This window comes from Dermacentor silvarum, chromosome 6, assembly GCF_013339745.2.
Source record: "Dermacentor silvarum isolate Dsil-2018 chromosome 6, BIME_Dsil_1.4, whole genome shotgun sequence".
In the NCBI taxonomy this organism is placed as follows: Eukaryota; Metazoa; Arthropoda; class Arachnida; order Ixodida; family Ixodidae; genus Dermacentor; species Dermacentor silvarum.
The window spans coordinates 74799455-74816649 of NC_051159.1; the positions used below are offsets into that span (position 1 = coordinate 74799455).

Consider the following 17195-nt stretch of genomic DNA (forward strand, 5'->3'; position numbering starts at 1 on the left):
ATATATTAACGCTGGCTTCGATACGACTAGCCCACCCTTCGCTACTAGTGTACCTTCTGCTGCGGCTGCTGCGGCAGTTTCTCGTTCGAGTCACCTGTTCGAAAAATGCGCACGTTTGAAAACGAATCCCAGCACACGTACGCTGATTTCTCTATCACTTAACTATTTATGACGATTCTCGGAATTATTTGTGTGAAATAAAGTCTAATTCTTAAAAAAAAAATACAATCCTTTTGATTTACATTTTACAGTCAGTGCACTTTAACCACGCGCAGTGGCGCTTGTCACCTTCCCCATTCAGAAGAGCCTCTGAATGTCCAAGCTCTGTGGCCTCTGTGGTACTTCCACTTCGATTTCGCGCCCTTCCGATTTCCGCAGTTTCTGCTTCTGCTGTGGTTTCTGCTTTTGAAGTTTCTGGACAGTTTGTCACGTTGAGGGCTATGGTTGCAGTCACGGTGTTTACAAGTACTTAGCACGCTCAACTAGTTTTGTGATTTGTGTTGGTCCGGTAACGACACATGCTGCTGGATGGTTTGATCTCGTGCTGCCTCTATTTTCGCTGCCAGGTTGATCGGCATAACTGCTGAAGAGGCTTTGCAAACCCGAGCGCCGTCGAGGATTTCGGAAAGTGCAGCGACATGGTGCAGTGCTGCGTACCCTTTTGCAAGTCGACACCGGGTCCATCAAAGACTTACTCGTTTCACGAGTTTCCCGTCACGATGGTTCGTTTCGAATGGCTCCGACGGATCGCCCGCAAAGCCAATGGTAATTAATACAAGGCGCACCGCGGCCTCGCACGCGGTCTCGCGCCCGCGTGGAAAGTCGTTGCTTAATTATTTTCCCGTAGTCAAATGATGACAACTGCCGCGAAAATTCGTTTGCTGTTCTTTCGTTGTGTGACAGCGCATATAGCTTGATTGTTTCCTGCATCTGTACATTTGAAGTAAGGCTCAGAACTGAAAGGGGTGTGTCTATTTAATGCGACTAGCATTACTAGCCACATTTTGGTGGGCTGCTAGTCCAACCGCTATCACATGACAACTTGAGCCACAGGTTGTGTGCCCATTCCCAGCCAGTGCCTTATAATGCGTATGTACTCAAATAGACAACTAGGATAAAAGCATTAAGTGGCACTGAATATGTGCCCCGATAGACAACTTGGGCCACTGAGTATGTGGCACTGGGTATGCCCATTCTTAGCAATGCCACAGAATAGACAAGCTGGGCAATGAGCAACAATGAAGTGAGCTACAAAAGCAGCCGAGTTTGAATAAAAAAATTGAAGTGAACAAACTGGGACTTCAGTGTGCATTGAACGAGGTTGGTTCTTGCCTCTTGCCCTACTTGAGTGTTCGCTGAGTGAGGAGAGGAGCTACAGAGAAGTGAAGAAGTCTGCAACAGATAAGTGCATAAAAAGTGCATTCCATTTGTGTCATTTTGTACAAACATCTCCGTCATTAGCGCTTCATTTTGCATAACATTAACATTTGTGCAAACATCAATAAAAACTTCACTCAACACCGATTCTCACATAATCGAAATATTCGTGCAGTTGGTAATGAACCTGAAGCAATGGAAATCTCAGAATGACCACTACAGATAGTAATTAAAGGTGTCCTGAGCAATATGGTGTATCACTATATTGCTTGACTGCTAGTCGCATTAAGGGCCCATTCACACTTGCGACTAGGCGAGGTCGCGCGACCAAGTTGGTCGCAAAGCGACCAGTCGCAAGTAGTCGCAAATGGTCGCTTTTCTCGAAATGCGACCATTTTGGGCCAGTCGCTCACTGCTCGATTTTTCAGTCAGCGCGACCGCAGTTGCAGAACAGCTGAACCAATCAGATGCGAAGGAACAGAACGTCCGTATACGCTGATGCTTATTTTACGCGGCGATGACATTTCAAGCAGACATGAACGGCATATCGTGATACATTTCGGTTTAGCGACTCGTCGGTCGCATTTGTAAGTGTTCATCTTGAGTAGTTTTCTGATCGCCAGTCGCAATTGGTCGCGCGACCTCGCCTAGTCGCAAGTGTGAATGGGCCCTAATGTTGACAACCACCGTGAGATGGGTTCTTGTGCAATTTTATGTACTATGTGTGTGTGTGTGTGTACATATATATATATATATACACACACACACATAGTACATAAAATTATATATATATGTGTGTGTGTGTGTGTGTGTGTGTGTGTGTGTATTGTATGTAGCACTGGTATAGCAGTGTCTGTGTGAAAGGAGCAAATTTTTGCCATAGTCGGGGTTATTAGGGAGTTTTCGATTTTGCGTATGCAAATGGGGTTTGGGTAACCAAAGGGACCTTTGCGTATGCAAAGCACCACGCCTGGCTTGTGTTCTTTTGTACTTCTTAGGGTTCTTTTGTAAGCCTGGCAGCTTGCATCCCCTAACTTTGCATGTCCAAAATGTAAAACTCCATATTGTATGGCTCAAGAAGGTTGGGCAAACTGGAATAATATCCGCCTTGTACCAGCATATGCGAAGTGCTCCTCACAAATTGACCCTTCACAGGCATTGCTTTATGTCTGCAAGTGCATGCCTAAATGTCCTACTTATTTCATAAAAGTACACTGCTTTGTTGCCCGTTCAGCACATTTAAGAATGGCGTCCTGGTTGTCAGCTAAGAAAGTGTCTTGTTGTTTTTCTTTGTTTCGTTAGTTTTTCCTCTGTTCAGCTTGATCACAAAAAACTATTCGGTATGCATAATGCTTACTTGTAAAAAGAGAAAAAAAAAATGGCATGCCAAAGGTTTATCGAAACACTGCGCGGGTACTTGTTATAAGCGACGCAAAATTACTGCATTCAAAATCGCTGTTGGCTTTCGTGTGGCTGGTTGAAATTAAGATTTTTGGATACTTTTGCTTGGTGGGCACGACTGCAGGTACGAGTAATGAGCCTTGGCGCCCAAGTGATCGAAGCAAAGTATGCAGCCTGCATTTCCGTGAGGAGGACTTCCGCCGGGACCTCAAAAAACGCCGTCTCCTTCCAAATGCCGTGCCATCTATATTCCCGGGATACCCTTCCGAAATGCAGCAGGCACGTCGCCTGTCGTCACCGCAAAAGGGCAAGAGTCCTGTGTGCAAGGATGTGCTACAGCTGCTGGGAAAAAGATTGGTGACCGAGGAACATGTCGCTAGGCCACGACGTGGACGCAAGAAAAGACGGTGAGTTTGGTAAAGGTCTTAGCTTGTGTTAAAGATAAATAAAGACATTATTAAGAGAGAGAGAGAGAGAAATAAATGTTTATTTCTGGACTAACCATAGAGAGAAAAAGATGTTTTTTGCTATTGCATGCCCTCACTTCGCTGCAGATGCACAGGTAGGCCAAAAATGAAACGTGAACAGGAAGAAATAGAGTTGAACACATTTAATGCATAGCTATACCTGACATTGCAATGTGAAATTGCGGTATAAACAGATGCTAAACATGCTCTAGTCCTAAAACTCATGCTCCTTGAAGATAACCACACCGGTTTTTGAAACAGTGGCTAGTGCGGGAACGGAAATGGGGGTGGACAAGATTTTTTTTTTCTTTTAATGTTTTAGTCTGATCAGCCTGTACATTGTGAAGCATTCTGAATAGCAACAGCTCATCTAGGAAGCATGGTTAAAGTGCAACGGCATGAGACTTATATGGTATGTTGATGAAGACAGGGCCTGCTGATGTTTTGTAATAAATAGAGGGCACGCTGTCCATTTGACTCTCTCTTTAGGTTGGCGAGTGCTACATCAGGCATTTTGACAGACAGTGCTCAAGGAACAGGTGAAGTCTCAAGTGCTGTGGATCAACACAAAGCAGCATCAGGCAATACAGTGACTGCAACTTCATTGAATGTGATGAATAGGAAACCGAAAAGAGTTGGTGCCTTTGCTCAGAAGTCACGATCCAGAGTGTTGCACTCAAAAGGTGTGCAGATTTCAGAGCCAGACAAGGGGTTGGTTGTGTCTTCTGCTTCCGTGCCAACTGCTTCAGCTACCATGGGACAGCACATGCAAAGTGTGTCTTCATCATCGAATGCAGCGTCTTGTACACAGAAGCCAATTGCAGACACACGCTCATCAAAGGCGGTTGTCCATAAATTGCACAGATTACCTAAGTCATCTGTGCCTTCTGCAAACCCTGTAGTAACTACAACAAATTCGTGTGCTGTGAAAGGAGCTCTAGTAAGCTTCGCACCGCTAGTGAATCAAGAGAGAACTTCGGGCAAAATGGTGCCACAGGGTAAGTTGTCACAATCGGATGTGACTGCCAGTGTTGCGCCATCATCACAAGTAATTGCGACCTCCACGAGCACACCACCAGCATGTACAACACCAAGGCTGACAGTGGAGCCTGGGACATGTTTGGTGCGATTAGCAGACAGTTCCATGGCCAAAATGCCTTCCTGTAAACGAAAGCTGGTAGCAGTTGTGCCTCCAGGGGTTAAACCGGAAGCACTGAAGCAAATGTTGCTGAGTTCCAAGCTCCTATCAAGTACTGTATCAAGTAGTGCAACCCCACTAACAAGCAGGTTGGCGAACACGAGTGAAAGCAAGATAGTGGCAATGTGTTCGTCAGGAGATACTGCTGACACAGTGAGACCAGTCCAGTTGAAGACGTTGAAGCATGCAGTGATGGCAAGCAGAGTGGCAAATGTGAAAAGGTCTTCAAGTGGCGTTACACCTGTGGTAGAGCGAGTTACTGCAAGCGAGGCAGCCCACTCAAGCTCTTTTATGACTCCAAACTGTTTAGGCAGGTTGAGGCACTCGGTGAGCTCATACCCAACGCCTGCTGGCTCTTCGAAGGCACTGAGCCAGCTCTTGACTCCTGACAGGCTGGTGACTGCAAGCCACCCGGAAACAGGTGGCAAGCTCCATGTGCGGACGGTGGCATCACAGACGCGTCTCAACCGGCCACGGCTGCGACACTTGTGCCAGCGCCTCAAGACGCTACAGCGAAAGTGTCTCAAGCTGCAGACCAACAAGCGGCACCTACAGCATGAACTGTCTTCTGCACGACAGGAAGCCAAGCGTGCCCAGACCTTCATCAAGGAGCTGCGCCTCACCCAGTTCCAGGCAAGATAACAAAAACGGATCTTTCCAGTAATGTTTCCTGAGAAACACTCTTTTGAGTGTCAACTTAAAAGTGTCCCAACTTTTGTTGTAAGGTAGTACAGATACCATTGATACCCATTTAGCAAAATCTCAGGAAATAACGTTTTGCAGACCTTTCTGGAAAATTAAGTAAAGGAAGCTTGCATAAGATATAAGAACCAAAAGAGGTTTTCAAAAAATTAACGTTTGAAATAAGCATATAAATATACATCTATCTACAAGTTCTCAGCACCATAACTTGAAGAATAAAGATGTTAGAAAATATTTAGCTCTAAAGACCCAAACCCTAGAAGCCTTGAATCACTTTTTGAACATAGTAAGAAAACCTTTGAGTTAAATAAATGAAAAATATATATATATGTCTGGGAGGGCGATCTCAACAAGACAGGAAAATAATTTCATCCTTGCATTGCGCGTAGCTACGTCTGTTGCACGTGGCCTTCAAGGTGGCTGTGGCGCGCTGCGTGGCGTAGTCTGCCGTGGTCGCCATGGGGTGCTGCAACATCCCCTTTCACTGCCACGACAATAAACTTTTGACCGGGGCTTTGCCCTCTTGGCTTCTCCACTGTGTAGCTTTCGGCACGCTAGTGGAGACCAAAGGAAAGAGAAAGCTGGGCATCAGGTGCAATAACTCCACTAGTAGTTGAAGGATTTAAAAAAATGTTTGCAGCATGAGATTCATGAGATGACGTTCTTTAATAGTGAGTCCATCGTATGATTAGTTGGTGAAGTATTCAGGGCCCCTTTAAACACGGCCTAAAGTGTGAGCTAAGAATTGAACTCATCATTTGGGCAAACTGTGTCAAAGAAGACAAGCAATACTGAAAGCACACTGGCAGCATTGAGCACACTCATTGATCGTTGCACCTGAAGTTGCTGGTAAAGTCTGTCTGCAATTTATACTTGTATCACATGTCTCAATTTATACATGTAATTTATACATGTGTACATATATTCTAGAGTAATCGCTGGTGCTTGTAGAGTAATCGCTGGTGCTGCACTCTTCACATTGACAATACAATCTGAACACCATTCTAGAAATTTCAAATACAATATGGGCATCTTGCACCTACTGTATTTGAAATTTCTTTATTCCTTTTACGTCTTGCACCAAGCGATTAGTTGATGGCTGTGGTAATCTGGTGAATAACGATTCCCGGAAAAATGTACGCGTGACAATATACCATTGAGCTACTCAATGTACCCATTATTGAAAGAACTTATGTGGATTTTCTTGGTTTATTTCATATCGACGAATTTCAAGCAGGATGTAGTTCTCATTAGTATTTACACATAGACACGACTAGTAGTAATTTCAGGCAATAAAATTTTAGTTAGCTTTTTCTTTCACAGTCTGGGCAAGATAGAGCTCCAACCCTGGCCTCACATCCAGAGTCCCTTACAGATACAGCCGAACCCGGATATATGGAATCTGAAGGGGATCACAAGAAAGTTTGATATATAGGTATTTCGGTATATAAAATAAAAATTTTATACAAACATTTTCAAGGGGATTTTACTGTGGTTCGTTATACACATTAATTTGTTATATGTGGGTTCGGTATATCTGGGTTCGACTGTATCTCCTCTTCTGCTCAAACTACTGAGATGAAATTCATTATCTTGAGTAAGGCCAGCACTTAAACTATTGCTAAGATTTGCATCATTCTGTCTGGAGCCATTCTTGCATGGTGTGCATGTGAAGAACATGGCAGGCAGGCATGGAAAGCAAGTGGCCAGCTTTCTGAAGGATCGGATGCAGATGCGTACATCTCAACAGGAACAAATGGAAAAAGTACCGTTCTAGTGTTTCAGACGTTCTTGCACAGCAATTTTCTTAACAGTCTGCCCCATTTTGGAAGAGAAGGCAGCAGAGGTTGCATGTAAAATGGACATTAATTACTGAAGAGTGAGTGATGATATTCGAAGCAGAATACAATAATGTCGCTTTGTTAACCACAACAAAATTAGAACACTCTATGCTTTTCACAAAATGATAGTTCTAGATTTTTGTGTCATTCCCTTAAACCATACTTCGGAGGAATGAAACACTTTCTTCTGTCCTTTTGAGTTTCATTTAAGTAGCGTCTGCTGTAGTTGCTTTATGCTTATTCCCAATCATCAGCATCAGTTCTCTACTGGGTTAGAGGCATCTGGAGAACAGCGCTGCCATTTAAGGGGCATTGTAGCCGGATTTGGCGAGTTGGTCTGTTAGTGATAAAGTTTTCCATTTAGCAACCAGCGAATTTTTTAGTGACAGACTGAACAATTTGGTGCCATATTAGCAACTTCAAAGTTCAGGAAGTTGCTTCGAAAATGGCTTTCTAGAACGTACTTTATTATTCAACTGCCTCATAGTGAAGTGTGTCCCAGAAAGCTGGCACTTGTACTCTGTGATCATGATAAAGCAACTGCGCTCTGCAATCATGAAGGCTATACATTGTAGTTTGCTGCACCTGCTTCACATTGTGCTTACAGAATGTTTGTTTTTCTATCCTTTACGAGACCTATTACGATGGGTGTTGATGCTGCAGTTTCACTAAATGCGTTCGATTGGTAAATATTAGCAGGCCTAGCAGTAAATTATATTACCATTTGCAATAAACTTTATGGTGACAACTAGAACACAGCAGGTGAATAATGTGACGTGTAAGCTTTAGAAAATAGTACAGGTCGTAGTGACTGTGCTCAGTTCATGCGATGTGCACACAAATCTTCACACACCGCTTCCGTTTCTCACAGCTGTCCAATAATTCTGCATAGAGCTTTCAAGTGAAACAAAAACGGCAATGCAGTATTTCACCTGTATAAAAGTCACATAATTGTCATTCGCTGTGATAACAACATGAACAACCACGTGCCCCAGAATTTAGTTCTCTCACGAGCGCCACAAGAAGATTTTCAGGCATAACCTGTACCAAGTGTGTTTTCGTGCTCAGAAAATTGGATTACCCACATTCTTTTGAATGGTACCCCTTGGAGCCTGAAGGTAAATACAAAATTTCAGCTATCATCATCCCTTGTTTTGTAATCATATCAGTAAAGCTGCAGCACTGTGCAGCTTGCTCGTAAATTGACTGTTTGTGCATCATCTGCGCAAACACTGGATGAATGTAAATCGTTTCAGCAGATGTGCTACATCATGTTAGCATATTTTAGTGTTCCAGACAGGCTGTATTATTTAAAAGTCACTAGACAGTTTTAGCGACATTGCAGTAGAATTTAGCGAAAATTTGGGAGCTCTTCCATCTCGGTTTAGCGACATGCTTGAAAAAAAGTTGCCAACACTCCCGGAGAAGCAGGCATATGATATTGTTACATGGTGTGGAAGCCATATCTTTGTGTCAGTATAACTAAGGTGTTTTATATGGAGAACAAAAACCATGCACATCAGCCAGCCAGCCAGCACTCATTAGCGCTTTGCAAGCAGGAATGTCTTTTCAGAAAGATGTGTTGTTAATGATACTCATGATCTGTTGTGGTTGCTTGTGTACATGTTTACATGTGTTTGTTTGAGGAACGTCATTTTTTTTTCTCCTTCTGAAACCAGAACTGTCTCTCAAGTTTCTTCTCTTAATGTAGGAACAAGTGGCCAGTGGTGATGCCCGCTGCCTTTTTCTAGAGGAACAGCTCCGCTGTCTGGGCCAGACCAAGCACCGGTGGCGGGAGGAGACACTGCAGTGCTGCCTCCTGTGGCACACGCTGTCCCCACGTGGCTACCGCCTCATATCCCAATCTGGGCTGCTCATGCTGCCGAGTTGCTCCACTTTGAAGCGCCACGTTGATGCCATAGGTGACGGTGTTTCCTCATTAGGGGAACCACCTTCTCCCACCGGAGACACATTGCCTAGCATGGAGGACATAGACGACATTCACCAGCTCCCAGACATTGTAGACGTCCATTTAATGGAGCCAGAAACGGATGAAGTATCAGATGCTGCAGGTGAGGTAGGTAGGCATATTGATGCTGATAACAATGTTGAAGAGAACATGTCTACTGAGACTGCAGCACAGGATGGTAGTGTCAGGAGTGCGAGTCATGACCTGCAAGCAGAAGAAACAGTATCTTCCACGGAAGACGCTGCCGTGGCTGTGTGCTCAGAAAGTGCCCAGGCTTCTCCAAGTGGGAAAGACTCCTTGGCTCACCATCGCATCATGGGCAGATCCAAGCTGCTTGCAGAAAACCCTTCAGCACAGGAGGGTGAGCAGGTGCTGCAAGTGATTTACACGAAACCATCAGACATCTTGGATGATGTTCAGGGAGCTGACAGCGTGACACCAGGTGTTAGAGATACCACAGTTCCCACCGAATCGCACCTGCTTTCCTTGGCAGACAGGCTCACCGTTTCAGATTCTGCAGATGAACTTGCGGAAAAAAACAGTTGCGGGAGCTCTAATAATGCTGAAAAAACAGATTGCTTTGAACCCACCATGGGGTTTACTGTACCATCAAAATGGCTGACTATTGCAGCAGACAAGCCTTCCGATTGTGTACAAATTGTGACCATGCAAACAAAGAAAAAGGAAGCCGCGTTATCAACTAGCACAAAAGACAGCCGTCGGCAACCAGTGGTAAAGTCAAATGTACTGTGCCACAGGCCTTCCAGGATGAAGCTAGTTTCCTCCAAGGTTAGGAAAAATGTTTCAGTAGCTAGATGTTTTGCTGACTTACACCAGTCATCAAACTTTTCTTGTACAGAGTCTGCTAGTGTAGCTGAGGAAACAGCAGGCTTTCTTTCAGAGGACAATCTGCTGGAAGAGCTGGTTTCCCCTCCCAAAGATCTAGCTGAGCTCTTGAACATCGTGGGTGCTGACACTACTTCCGAAAGGGTGACATCTGCAATTAATGCATTGAGTTCTGCACAAGGCATTGTTACGAACAGTGAAACACAGGAACTCACATCACTGGAGACAAACTCTCGAGATGAAGTAGTGGAGCTGCCTGTGCTTCCCACGGTACAGAGCTCGCCCATTGTCAGCATGGTTCCTGGCGTGGTTCCTGGTGATGGGGCGCAAGTTCTAAAAATGATCTACGTAGAGCCGTCTGCTCCCGGGGGTGGTCTGTGCGAAGCTCTTCATGATGTGGTGCCAAAGGCCACGGCAGAGTCTTCGGGTGAGGGAAGTCAGGTTTTTCAGATACTGTATGTTTGCAGTCCAGCAAATGCAGAAGCAGGTCAGTGATGCTTGTTCAGCAACATTGCAGATGTTGCAGCTGTTGTTGTGCAGAAGCACAATGTACTATCGACCAAAAAAGTTTACAGACCAAAGGATCTGACAAAAAGCTGAGTATCTCTGCAGCTTCAAAACGGCAGCCTGGTATTCGCATTTCCAGCCTCTACTGATATATGTGAACAACATTGTAATGTACGCTTTTACTGGCTACTTTTAAAGGCTGCTCGGATATTTAGCGTTTTCTGAGATCCCATGGTCCGTAAACTTTTTATGGTCAATAGTACATAACTCTTAGCGCTTAAGTTTTCCATCCTAGCTTTGTCCTTAGCCATGTTAGAATACCAGCTGTAGACGCACCATTTTAAGAGAGAGAGGAAAATGGGGAAGGAAAGGAAGTGAACGAGATGCGCGTCCAGTTTGCTACCCTATGGAGGGCGGAGGGTGTTAGGAATGTGAAGAAAGAAAGGAGAGGAAACACTGAGGGTGCATCCTTCCGGAGGTGCACATATAGGCTAGTCAGTCAGTCACTGAGGCCTGTTGACTTCAGGAACTGCAGCAATGCACACGTCTCTTTCCGAGCTTGCTATGCATGTGGCCACGGTCTGCGCACCTCTGTCACCAAGAATGATCTTAAGTCCAAGTGATATAACGCGGTAAAGAGATGAAGGCGCTAGTCGTCATATCGGGGTCAGTTGCAGACAAGGTGTTTTATGGACTTCTCACACCTGCAACTGTTGCATGAAGGTGTTCAAACTTTCAAGGTTGTCTTAGCCTTTCTGGAACAGCAGCATTCAGTTGTTTTCTATTGGCATTAAACAAGCGCTGATGTGACGTTTTGACTTGTCATATTGTTGCATTCAGTGAAGGTCGGAACCCTCTGAACTGTAGAAAGCATACTCGCAAGCATTAGAGCAGCCTAAAGAATTTGCTGTAATATTCATTTCTAAGAACCAGGTTTGGTATCGGTGCCCAGGTGGTGGATGCTTGGTCTTGCTGACGACGTCATGATACACTGGCTTGTTCCATTCCTGCATTTGTTGCTGCTGCACATCAATACTGCTAGATAAAATGTGTGGAGCACTTTTGTTTATTTTCTTTTGCTAGCAACCTCGCGCAACGAGAAAATTGTACAAAATGTCTGCAATTTTTCTCTGCATCGAGGCGTCACGGTAATGTAAATGACGCCAGGTCCAGCATTTTGAGAGCAACTTTGGTATCAAATAAGAATGTCTTATTGTTGCACAACCTTCATTGTTGTATAAGTGCGAGAAACATGTACAGTTAAACCTGCTTATAACGAACCTCCATATAACAAATTCCTGGATATAACGAAGTTATTCTATTCCCCGTCGTTACTCCATAGAAGCACATGTATTTGAGACCTCTACGTATAAGTGGCAGCGGGAGACCCCCTCGAATTAACGAATTTTCCCCGCCGACAACCTCGAGATTTCGCCCTAAATTTTGTCATTTTTGCGCGAGCAGCAACCGGAAGCACCTTCTCCACCGCGACGGAATGCAAAGCAGCGGCGGCGCGCTTGGCGCGCTCGAATTCACGGCGACTGCGAGGCGAGAGCGAGCGCACGTGTGTGCGTGCGAGCGTGCGCGAGGCGGTTCCTGCATCCCTTGACTCGGCGATCTTGCCGCCGCGGGCGTGACCTTTCCCCCTCCCTTCATTCAAACCTGATCCCGCCGCTTGCTGCAGCTGGCCTAGCCCGCCAAGCCGGCCCTCTCCTTTTCCAGTTGATGTTGCCGAAGGAAAAAAAAAAGTCTTTATTTTTTTTCAGCGCTGCTGGCAGCACCACTTTTTGGTTACTGCGTAAGTCTCTGCGCTTCATTTCACTAACCTGACACTAGGTGATACTATACGACGCTACGCCGCCGTCGTGTTGCTTGCTCTTCATTTCCGACGCCTCGCGCTTGTGTGAAACAACACGCGTCCACGGATCCAGTACCTTGTGTGACATTCCAAGGACGAGTGCTTCGACGAAGAAGCGCAAGATATGTAAAGGATTTTTTTTCTTCTCTTTTGGTCACGGAAAACGGGTGCACGTTACAATCGAGGGCGCGTTAGAATCGAGTAAATACGGTAAGTGTTTCTTTTCTGAATTTTCGTGCCGAACTTGCATATAACAAAATCCTCTTTATAACAAAGTTTTTCAGGAATTTGTCAATTTCGTTATATCCAGGTTTAACTGTAGTAGGGTCTGTACAATTTTGAAAATATGTGTCAGCAATCCTTTAACATGGGTGCAAACATGCAGTGAAGCCAAAGTACAGCGAACCTGATAATGATACAGGATTTGTTTATTGTACCCAAGTGTCAACACCAAGCAAACTTCCCAAAACAGAGTGGAAGTGGAATCTTTGACTGCTTCATTGATCCCCTTGCTTAGAAAGCTGTTTTGCTTCGCATCCATTGTTTTAAATTTGATGAGGTCTGTTGCAAACAAAAGAAAAAAGGTAATATCTCCGGACTGTGGCAGTAGGTTTTGGATTGAGGCCATACATTGTTTTTTAACTAAAATTGTTGAAAAGTACAAAATGAAAAAAAATTGAAGCATCAAGTTTACAACTCTGTAACTCGGCAACAAAAAAAAAAAATGATATCGCAAATCTGTAAAGTACACCTACAGAGACATCTAAAGTGGACAAAAATAATGTGTTAAGTGTCGCACTAACCTAAAATGTGCAACTAATTTATGAGGATTTTACAAAACCTTTGTAAAGGTAGCAATTTCATGTAAGCTGTAAACTCCTATAGCAAATTTGTCAACATTAAATGCTCTAACAGATGCACTTTCATAGTTGTGATATCTGCTTCTGGTGCAAAGTTACGGATTCGTAAACTTTGTGCTTTAGTTTTTTTTTTTTTTTAAGCTTACCAATGTATGCAATTTTTGTATAAACTGGTGAGCCTCTAAAAATGTTCTTTTTCATACAGTTGGAAGAATTTAGCTTTCTCGTGTAAATACGAGAACTTTAATTAAAAATAGATTGAACAGTTATATAAAGAGAGCATTTCTGCATTTCACATGTCGCAAATCGAAGTTGGCTCCGAGCTAAAGCTTCCTCTTAAAAAATGAGCCCAGAGCAGTCATGGGAGCACATCAGAACCCACCAGTTAGCATTGACCAGCACCAATGTTTCGAGCAGTTTATTCATTCCACAGTCACTCTTTGAAAAAAAAAAATATATATATATATATATATATATATATTCTTTTTTCTTTTCATTTCGAAGTTCATCTGAATCCAATTTCAGTGCATTTGCTTTTGCTGGGCATTTTTTGCCAGCACAATTCTAACTCACTGAACTTGACTTTCAAGCATGATTTCTGTGGTTGCTATTGCAGCACAACCTTTCTGCAGTCATTATCACTATGCACAAGTGAAGCACCTTGTGTTTCTAGCACTCACAGGCATGATGGCAAAGCTATGCTGTCCGGAATATTCTGTCCAGCTGTGTGGTTGTTAGGTTGCTTTATGTAGTTGCCATTATATGCCTAGTTGTCAACCAATACGGACATTGAAAAGGCCAGTATTCATAAGCTGCTCGTGTGTACGTGTGTATGCATGCATGTGCATGTGTGTTAATTACAATTTTTTTTTTGTTCTTAGTTCTTTGACATACTGAGGATAGACTTGGAGCAAAAAATGGTGGCCTTAAGAAAAGTGTTGCAGGGCCCCTTTAATGGTGTCTTGCTTATTTCATTGGAGAGTGCTCTTTTACCTTTCATCCTTGTAAATATCATGTAAAATTTATTCCATATTAGACAGAATAAAGTTAAATTGTTTCCTTTCTCTTCTGTATCTCTATCTCTCACATGGTGTCATGTAAGCCACACAAAGAGTGATGTGTAGATATTTTCCTTGACGGCAATACAATGTGAACCAAAATTGACGAAGAGAACAAACAGCTCTACAGTTTTAGCATGCTGGCCTTGGCAACTACAGTGGAACCTCATTGGTACGATTCTGTGTAATATGTTTTTCGGGATGTTTTTTTTTTCTTTTCTTTTCCCGATAATATGATTTAGTTGGATAATATGTTAGATGATACGATTTTCGTATGATTCGCTTTATTTTCCAGTTCCCATGAAGATTGTATTGAGATTCCACTGTAAAGGTTACTCATATCCTTACTTTTACCTAGTTTTTATTTAATTTTTTTTCAAGGAGCTGTCAGAGGACAATTCTTGCATACTAAAAATTGTAACCTGTTCATATGTTCAGATACAGCTGTAGCGGGCGTCTATCTTAAGTGCGTCGGCATCAGTGGCTAAGAAAGCAGGCACGCTCAGTGTGTGCCGTCCTATGGATCGCCATGTTTGGCAGTGTAAGACCACAATATAGAATGACTGGAGTTTTCGTAAACCAGTGTACATATTCTGAACATGTGAACTATGCATCGTGACAGAGCGCATTGCTCCAGATGCTGGGAACACTAACTTCCATCATTTTGTCCAACTTCTCAGCTAAGGATTCGAGTGAGTCGGTGGACGACACGCTCAAAATCGTGCATACCTGGCGAGGCAGCTGCTGAAGAAAGAGCTCTTGGGAAATGTTCTATGTCACAGTTGACACTGAGTTGGTTTTTGATCACAATGTTCTTCTGTGGTTAGCAGGAGTTGCATCCATCACTGGTGAGATTCCATTGTGTGGCAAAGAAGTGCTGTCTTCAGGATCGTCTGGCAGAAACAAAAAAGTATGTCGCAAATGATTAAGTTGATCAGAGGGGTTAGGACACCAATAATGCAGTCGAACTTCTGGGAGGTGACACAATTTCGCTGAAAAAGGAACTCGATGATAATGGTGAACCAAGAGAGCAGGGTCTGCCGGCCAGAAATCTGGGAGCTTTACAGTGGCGACTTCTCAAGGTGGTTGTACAGCGGAGAAGTTGGTGGCATCATATGGTTGTGACGTGACTTGCCTGTAGTAATAGGCGCGCATGGCAGTTAAATTGAGGTGGGTGTAACTGAGGTGTGAAGGGTTGCAGTTCATGAAGCATCCGTGGTCACCACTTGTAAGAAATGGAGTGGTATGCTAGGTCACGATACAGCTTATTTATTTATTACTACCCGCAGCACCAATCTTGACATTACTGCGGGGGAGGGTGTGGTACAAGGCATCATAATATTATTACGATAGCATCGAAAGATGTTGAAGAGACGAGCCGCCGCGCGAAAGACGATGAAGTGTGTCTGTGCTCTTGGTGCGAGCGATTGTGGGCCTGGCTGTCTGGCTTCAGTGTAAATAGCCTGTAAATAGCCTCTTCCGTCTGTGTCCTTCCACACGTAACATTCTGGTGGTGGAATGCTCACCGACCGTGGCCGTACGTTCTTGTCCAAAGTCATTGACGACATCATGCGTGCCTGCTCAATACAGCACAAAATTACCACCTCCTACCACCCACAAACGAACGGCCTCACTGAGCGTTTGAACCGCACGCTTACAGACATGCCATCGAAGTACGTTTCCGCCGACCACCGTGACTGGGACCTGGCTCTACCTTACATTATCTTTGCATACAACTCTTCCCATCTCGAAACTGCTGGCTTTTCCCCGTTTTACCTCTTGTATGGCCGAGAACCGACGCTACCACTAGACACTGTGCTTCCGTTCCCCACAGCTTCAACTAGCGATTATGCCCGTGATGCAATCGCCCGTGCTGACCATGCTCACCAACTTGCGCGTGCTCGTCTGCAAGTGTTTCAAGAAAAACAGAAACAACGCTACGACCTCCGTCACCGTGATTTGCATTTTGCGCCCGGCACACTCGTGTTGCTTTGGTCACCATCGCGTAAAGTTGGCCTTTGTGAAAAACTGCTCTCCTGTTACACAGGCCCATATCGCGTGCTCCGCCAAGTGACCGATGTCACCTACGAAATCGTTCTAGCCACACCCACTACGTCCTCCGCTGTGACAACCAGTGATATTGTCCACGTCGCCCGGCTCAAACCCTACACCTCTCCAAGCACCTTGGATATTTAACAGCACCGTGACGGCGCTTTTGCCGCCGGGGGGGTAGTATTACGATAGCATCGAAAGATGTTGAAGAGACGAGCCGCCGCGCGAAAGACGATCAAGTGTGTCTGTGCTCTTGGTGCGAGCGATTGTGGGCCTGGCTGTCTGGCTTCAGTGTAAATAGCCTGTAAGTAGCCTCTTTCGTCTGTGTCCTTCCACACGTAACAATATGAATCAACAGTTTTGCTGCCAACCACGCCTACTGGCAGCTTATTCCACTAGTCTATGGTTCTCGGGGGGGAAAAAAAAGAATACCTATAAAGATGTCTTAGAGCCTCACGCCTACAAGACACATGGTCCATACATGAAGACAGGTAGTGCAAAGGCTGGAGATAATTGGAAGTATTAATTCCGGTTTATTTGTTGTAAATTGAATAAAACAGTTCAACTTGAAGATCTGGCCTTCTTTTACTCGGTGAGCGCCATTTAAGGTCTCGCTTCATCTCTCGGGTACTTGCAAATCAGTTGTGTTCCCCGAACAAATTTTGCCGCAAGACACTGAATACGCTCAAGGGCATCAACATATACCATATGATGCCCTTCACCATATATTCACAATATGTACATTAGTTCACAAAAACTCCAGTCACTCGTAAATTGTGGACTGTCACTGCCAAACAGGGCGATCGAGAGAACAATACACACCACCCGTTGTCTTCGTCACTGCAGCCAACGTGCCTAAAGAGACACCCACCACACTGCCTTTGAAGGCACCTTCCTTGATGAATGCTGACAGCAAGCTCAAGAAAAGCAAGCTTTTCTATGTCATTGTTCAAAGTGAAGGCACCGGAATGATAGTGATTGGTGCAGGAATTGACCAAATTTTTAACCTGTTAAGTCAAAGTTGTGGAACACATCTGGATGTAATAATTTGCACACATA

The 17195-nt window shown here is 44.3% G+C and overlaps 1 protein-coding gene across 1 annotated transcript; it reads left to right on the forward strand.

Annotated features, from left to right (window-relative positions):
• The first annotated feature begins 359 nt into the window (after window positions 1-359).
• Window positions 360-5260, forward strand: LOC119455597 (uncharacterized). Its single transcript, XM_037717008.2, has 4 exons — window positions 360-465; window positions 567-765; window positions 2903-3185; window positions 3735-5260. Exons 2-4 carry the CDS (start codon window positions 639-641, stop codon window positions 5083-5085), a joined length of 1761 nt encoding a protein of 586 aa, XP_037572936.2. The 5' UTR covers window positions 360-465; window positions 567-638; the 3' UTR covers window positions 5086-5260.
• The last annotated feature ends 11935 nt before the right edge of the window (window positions 5261-17195 follow it).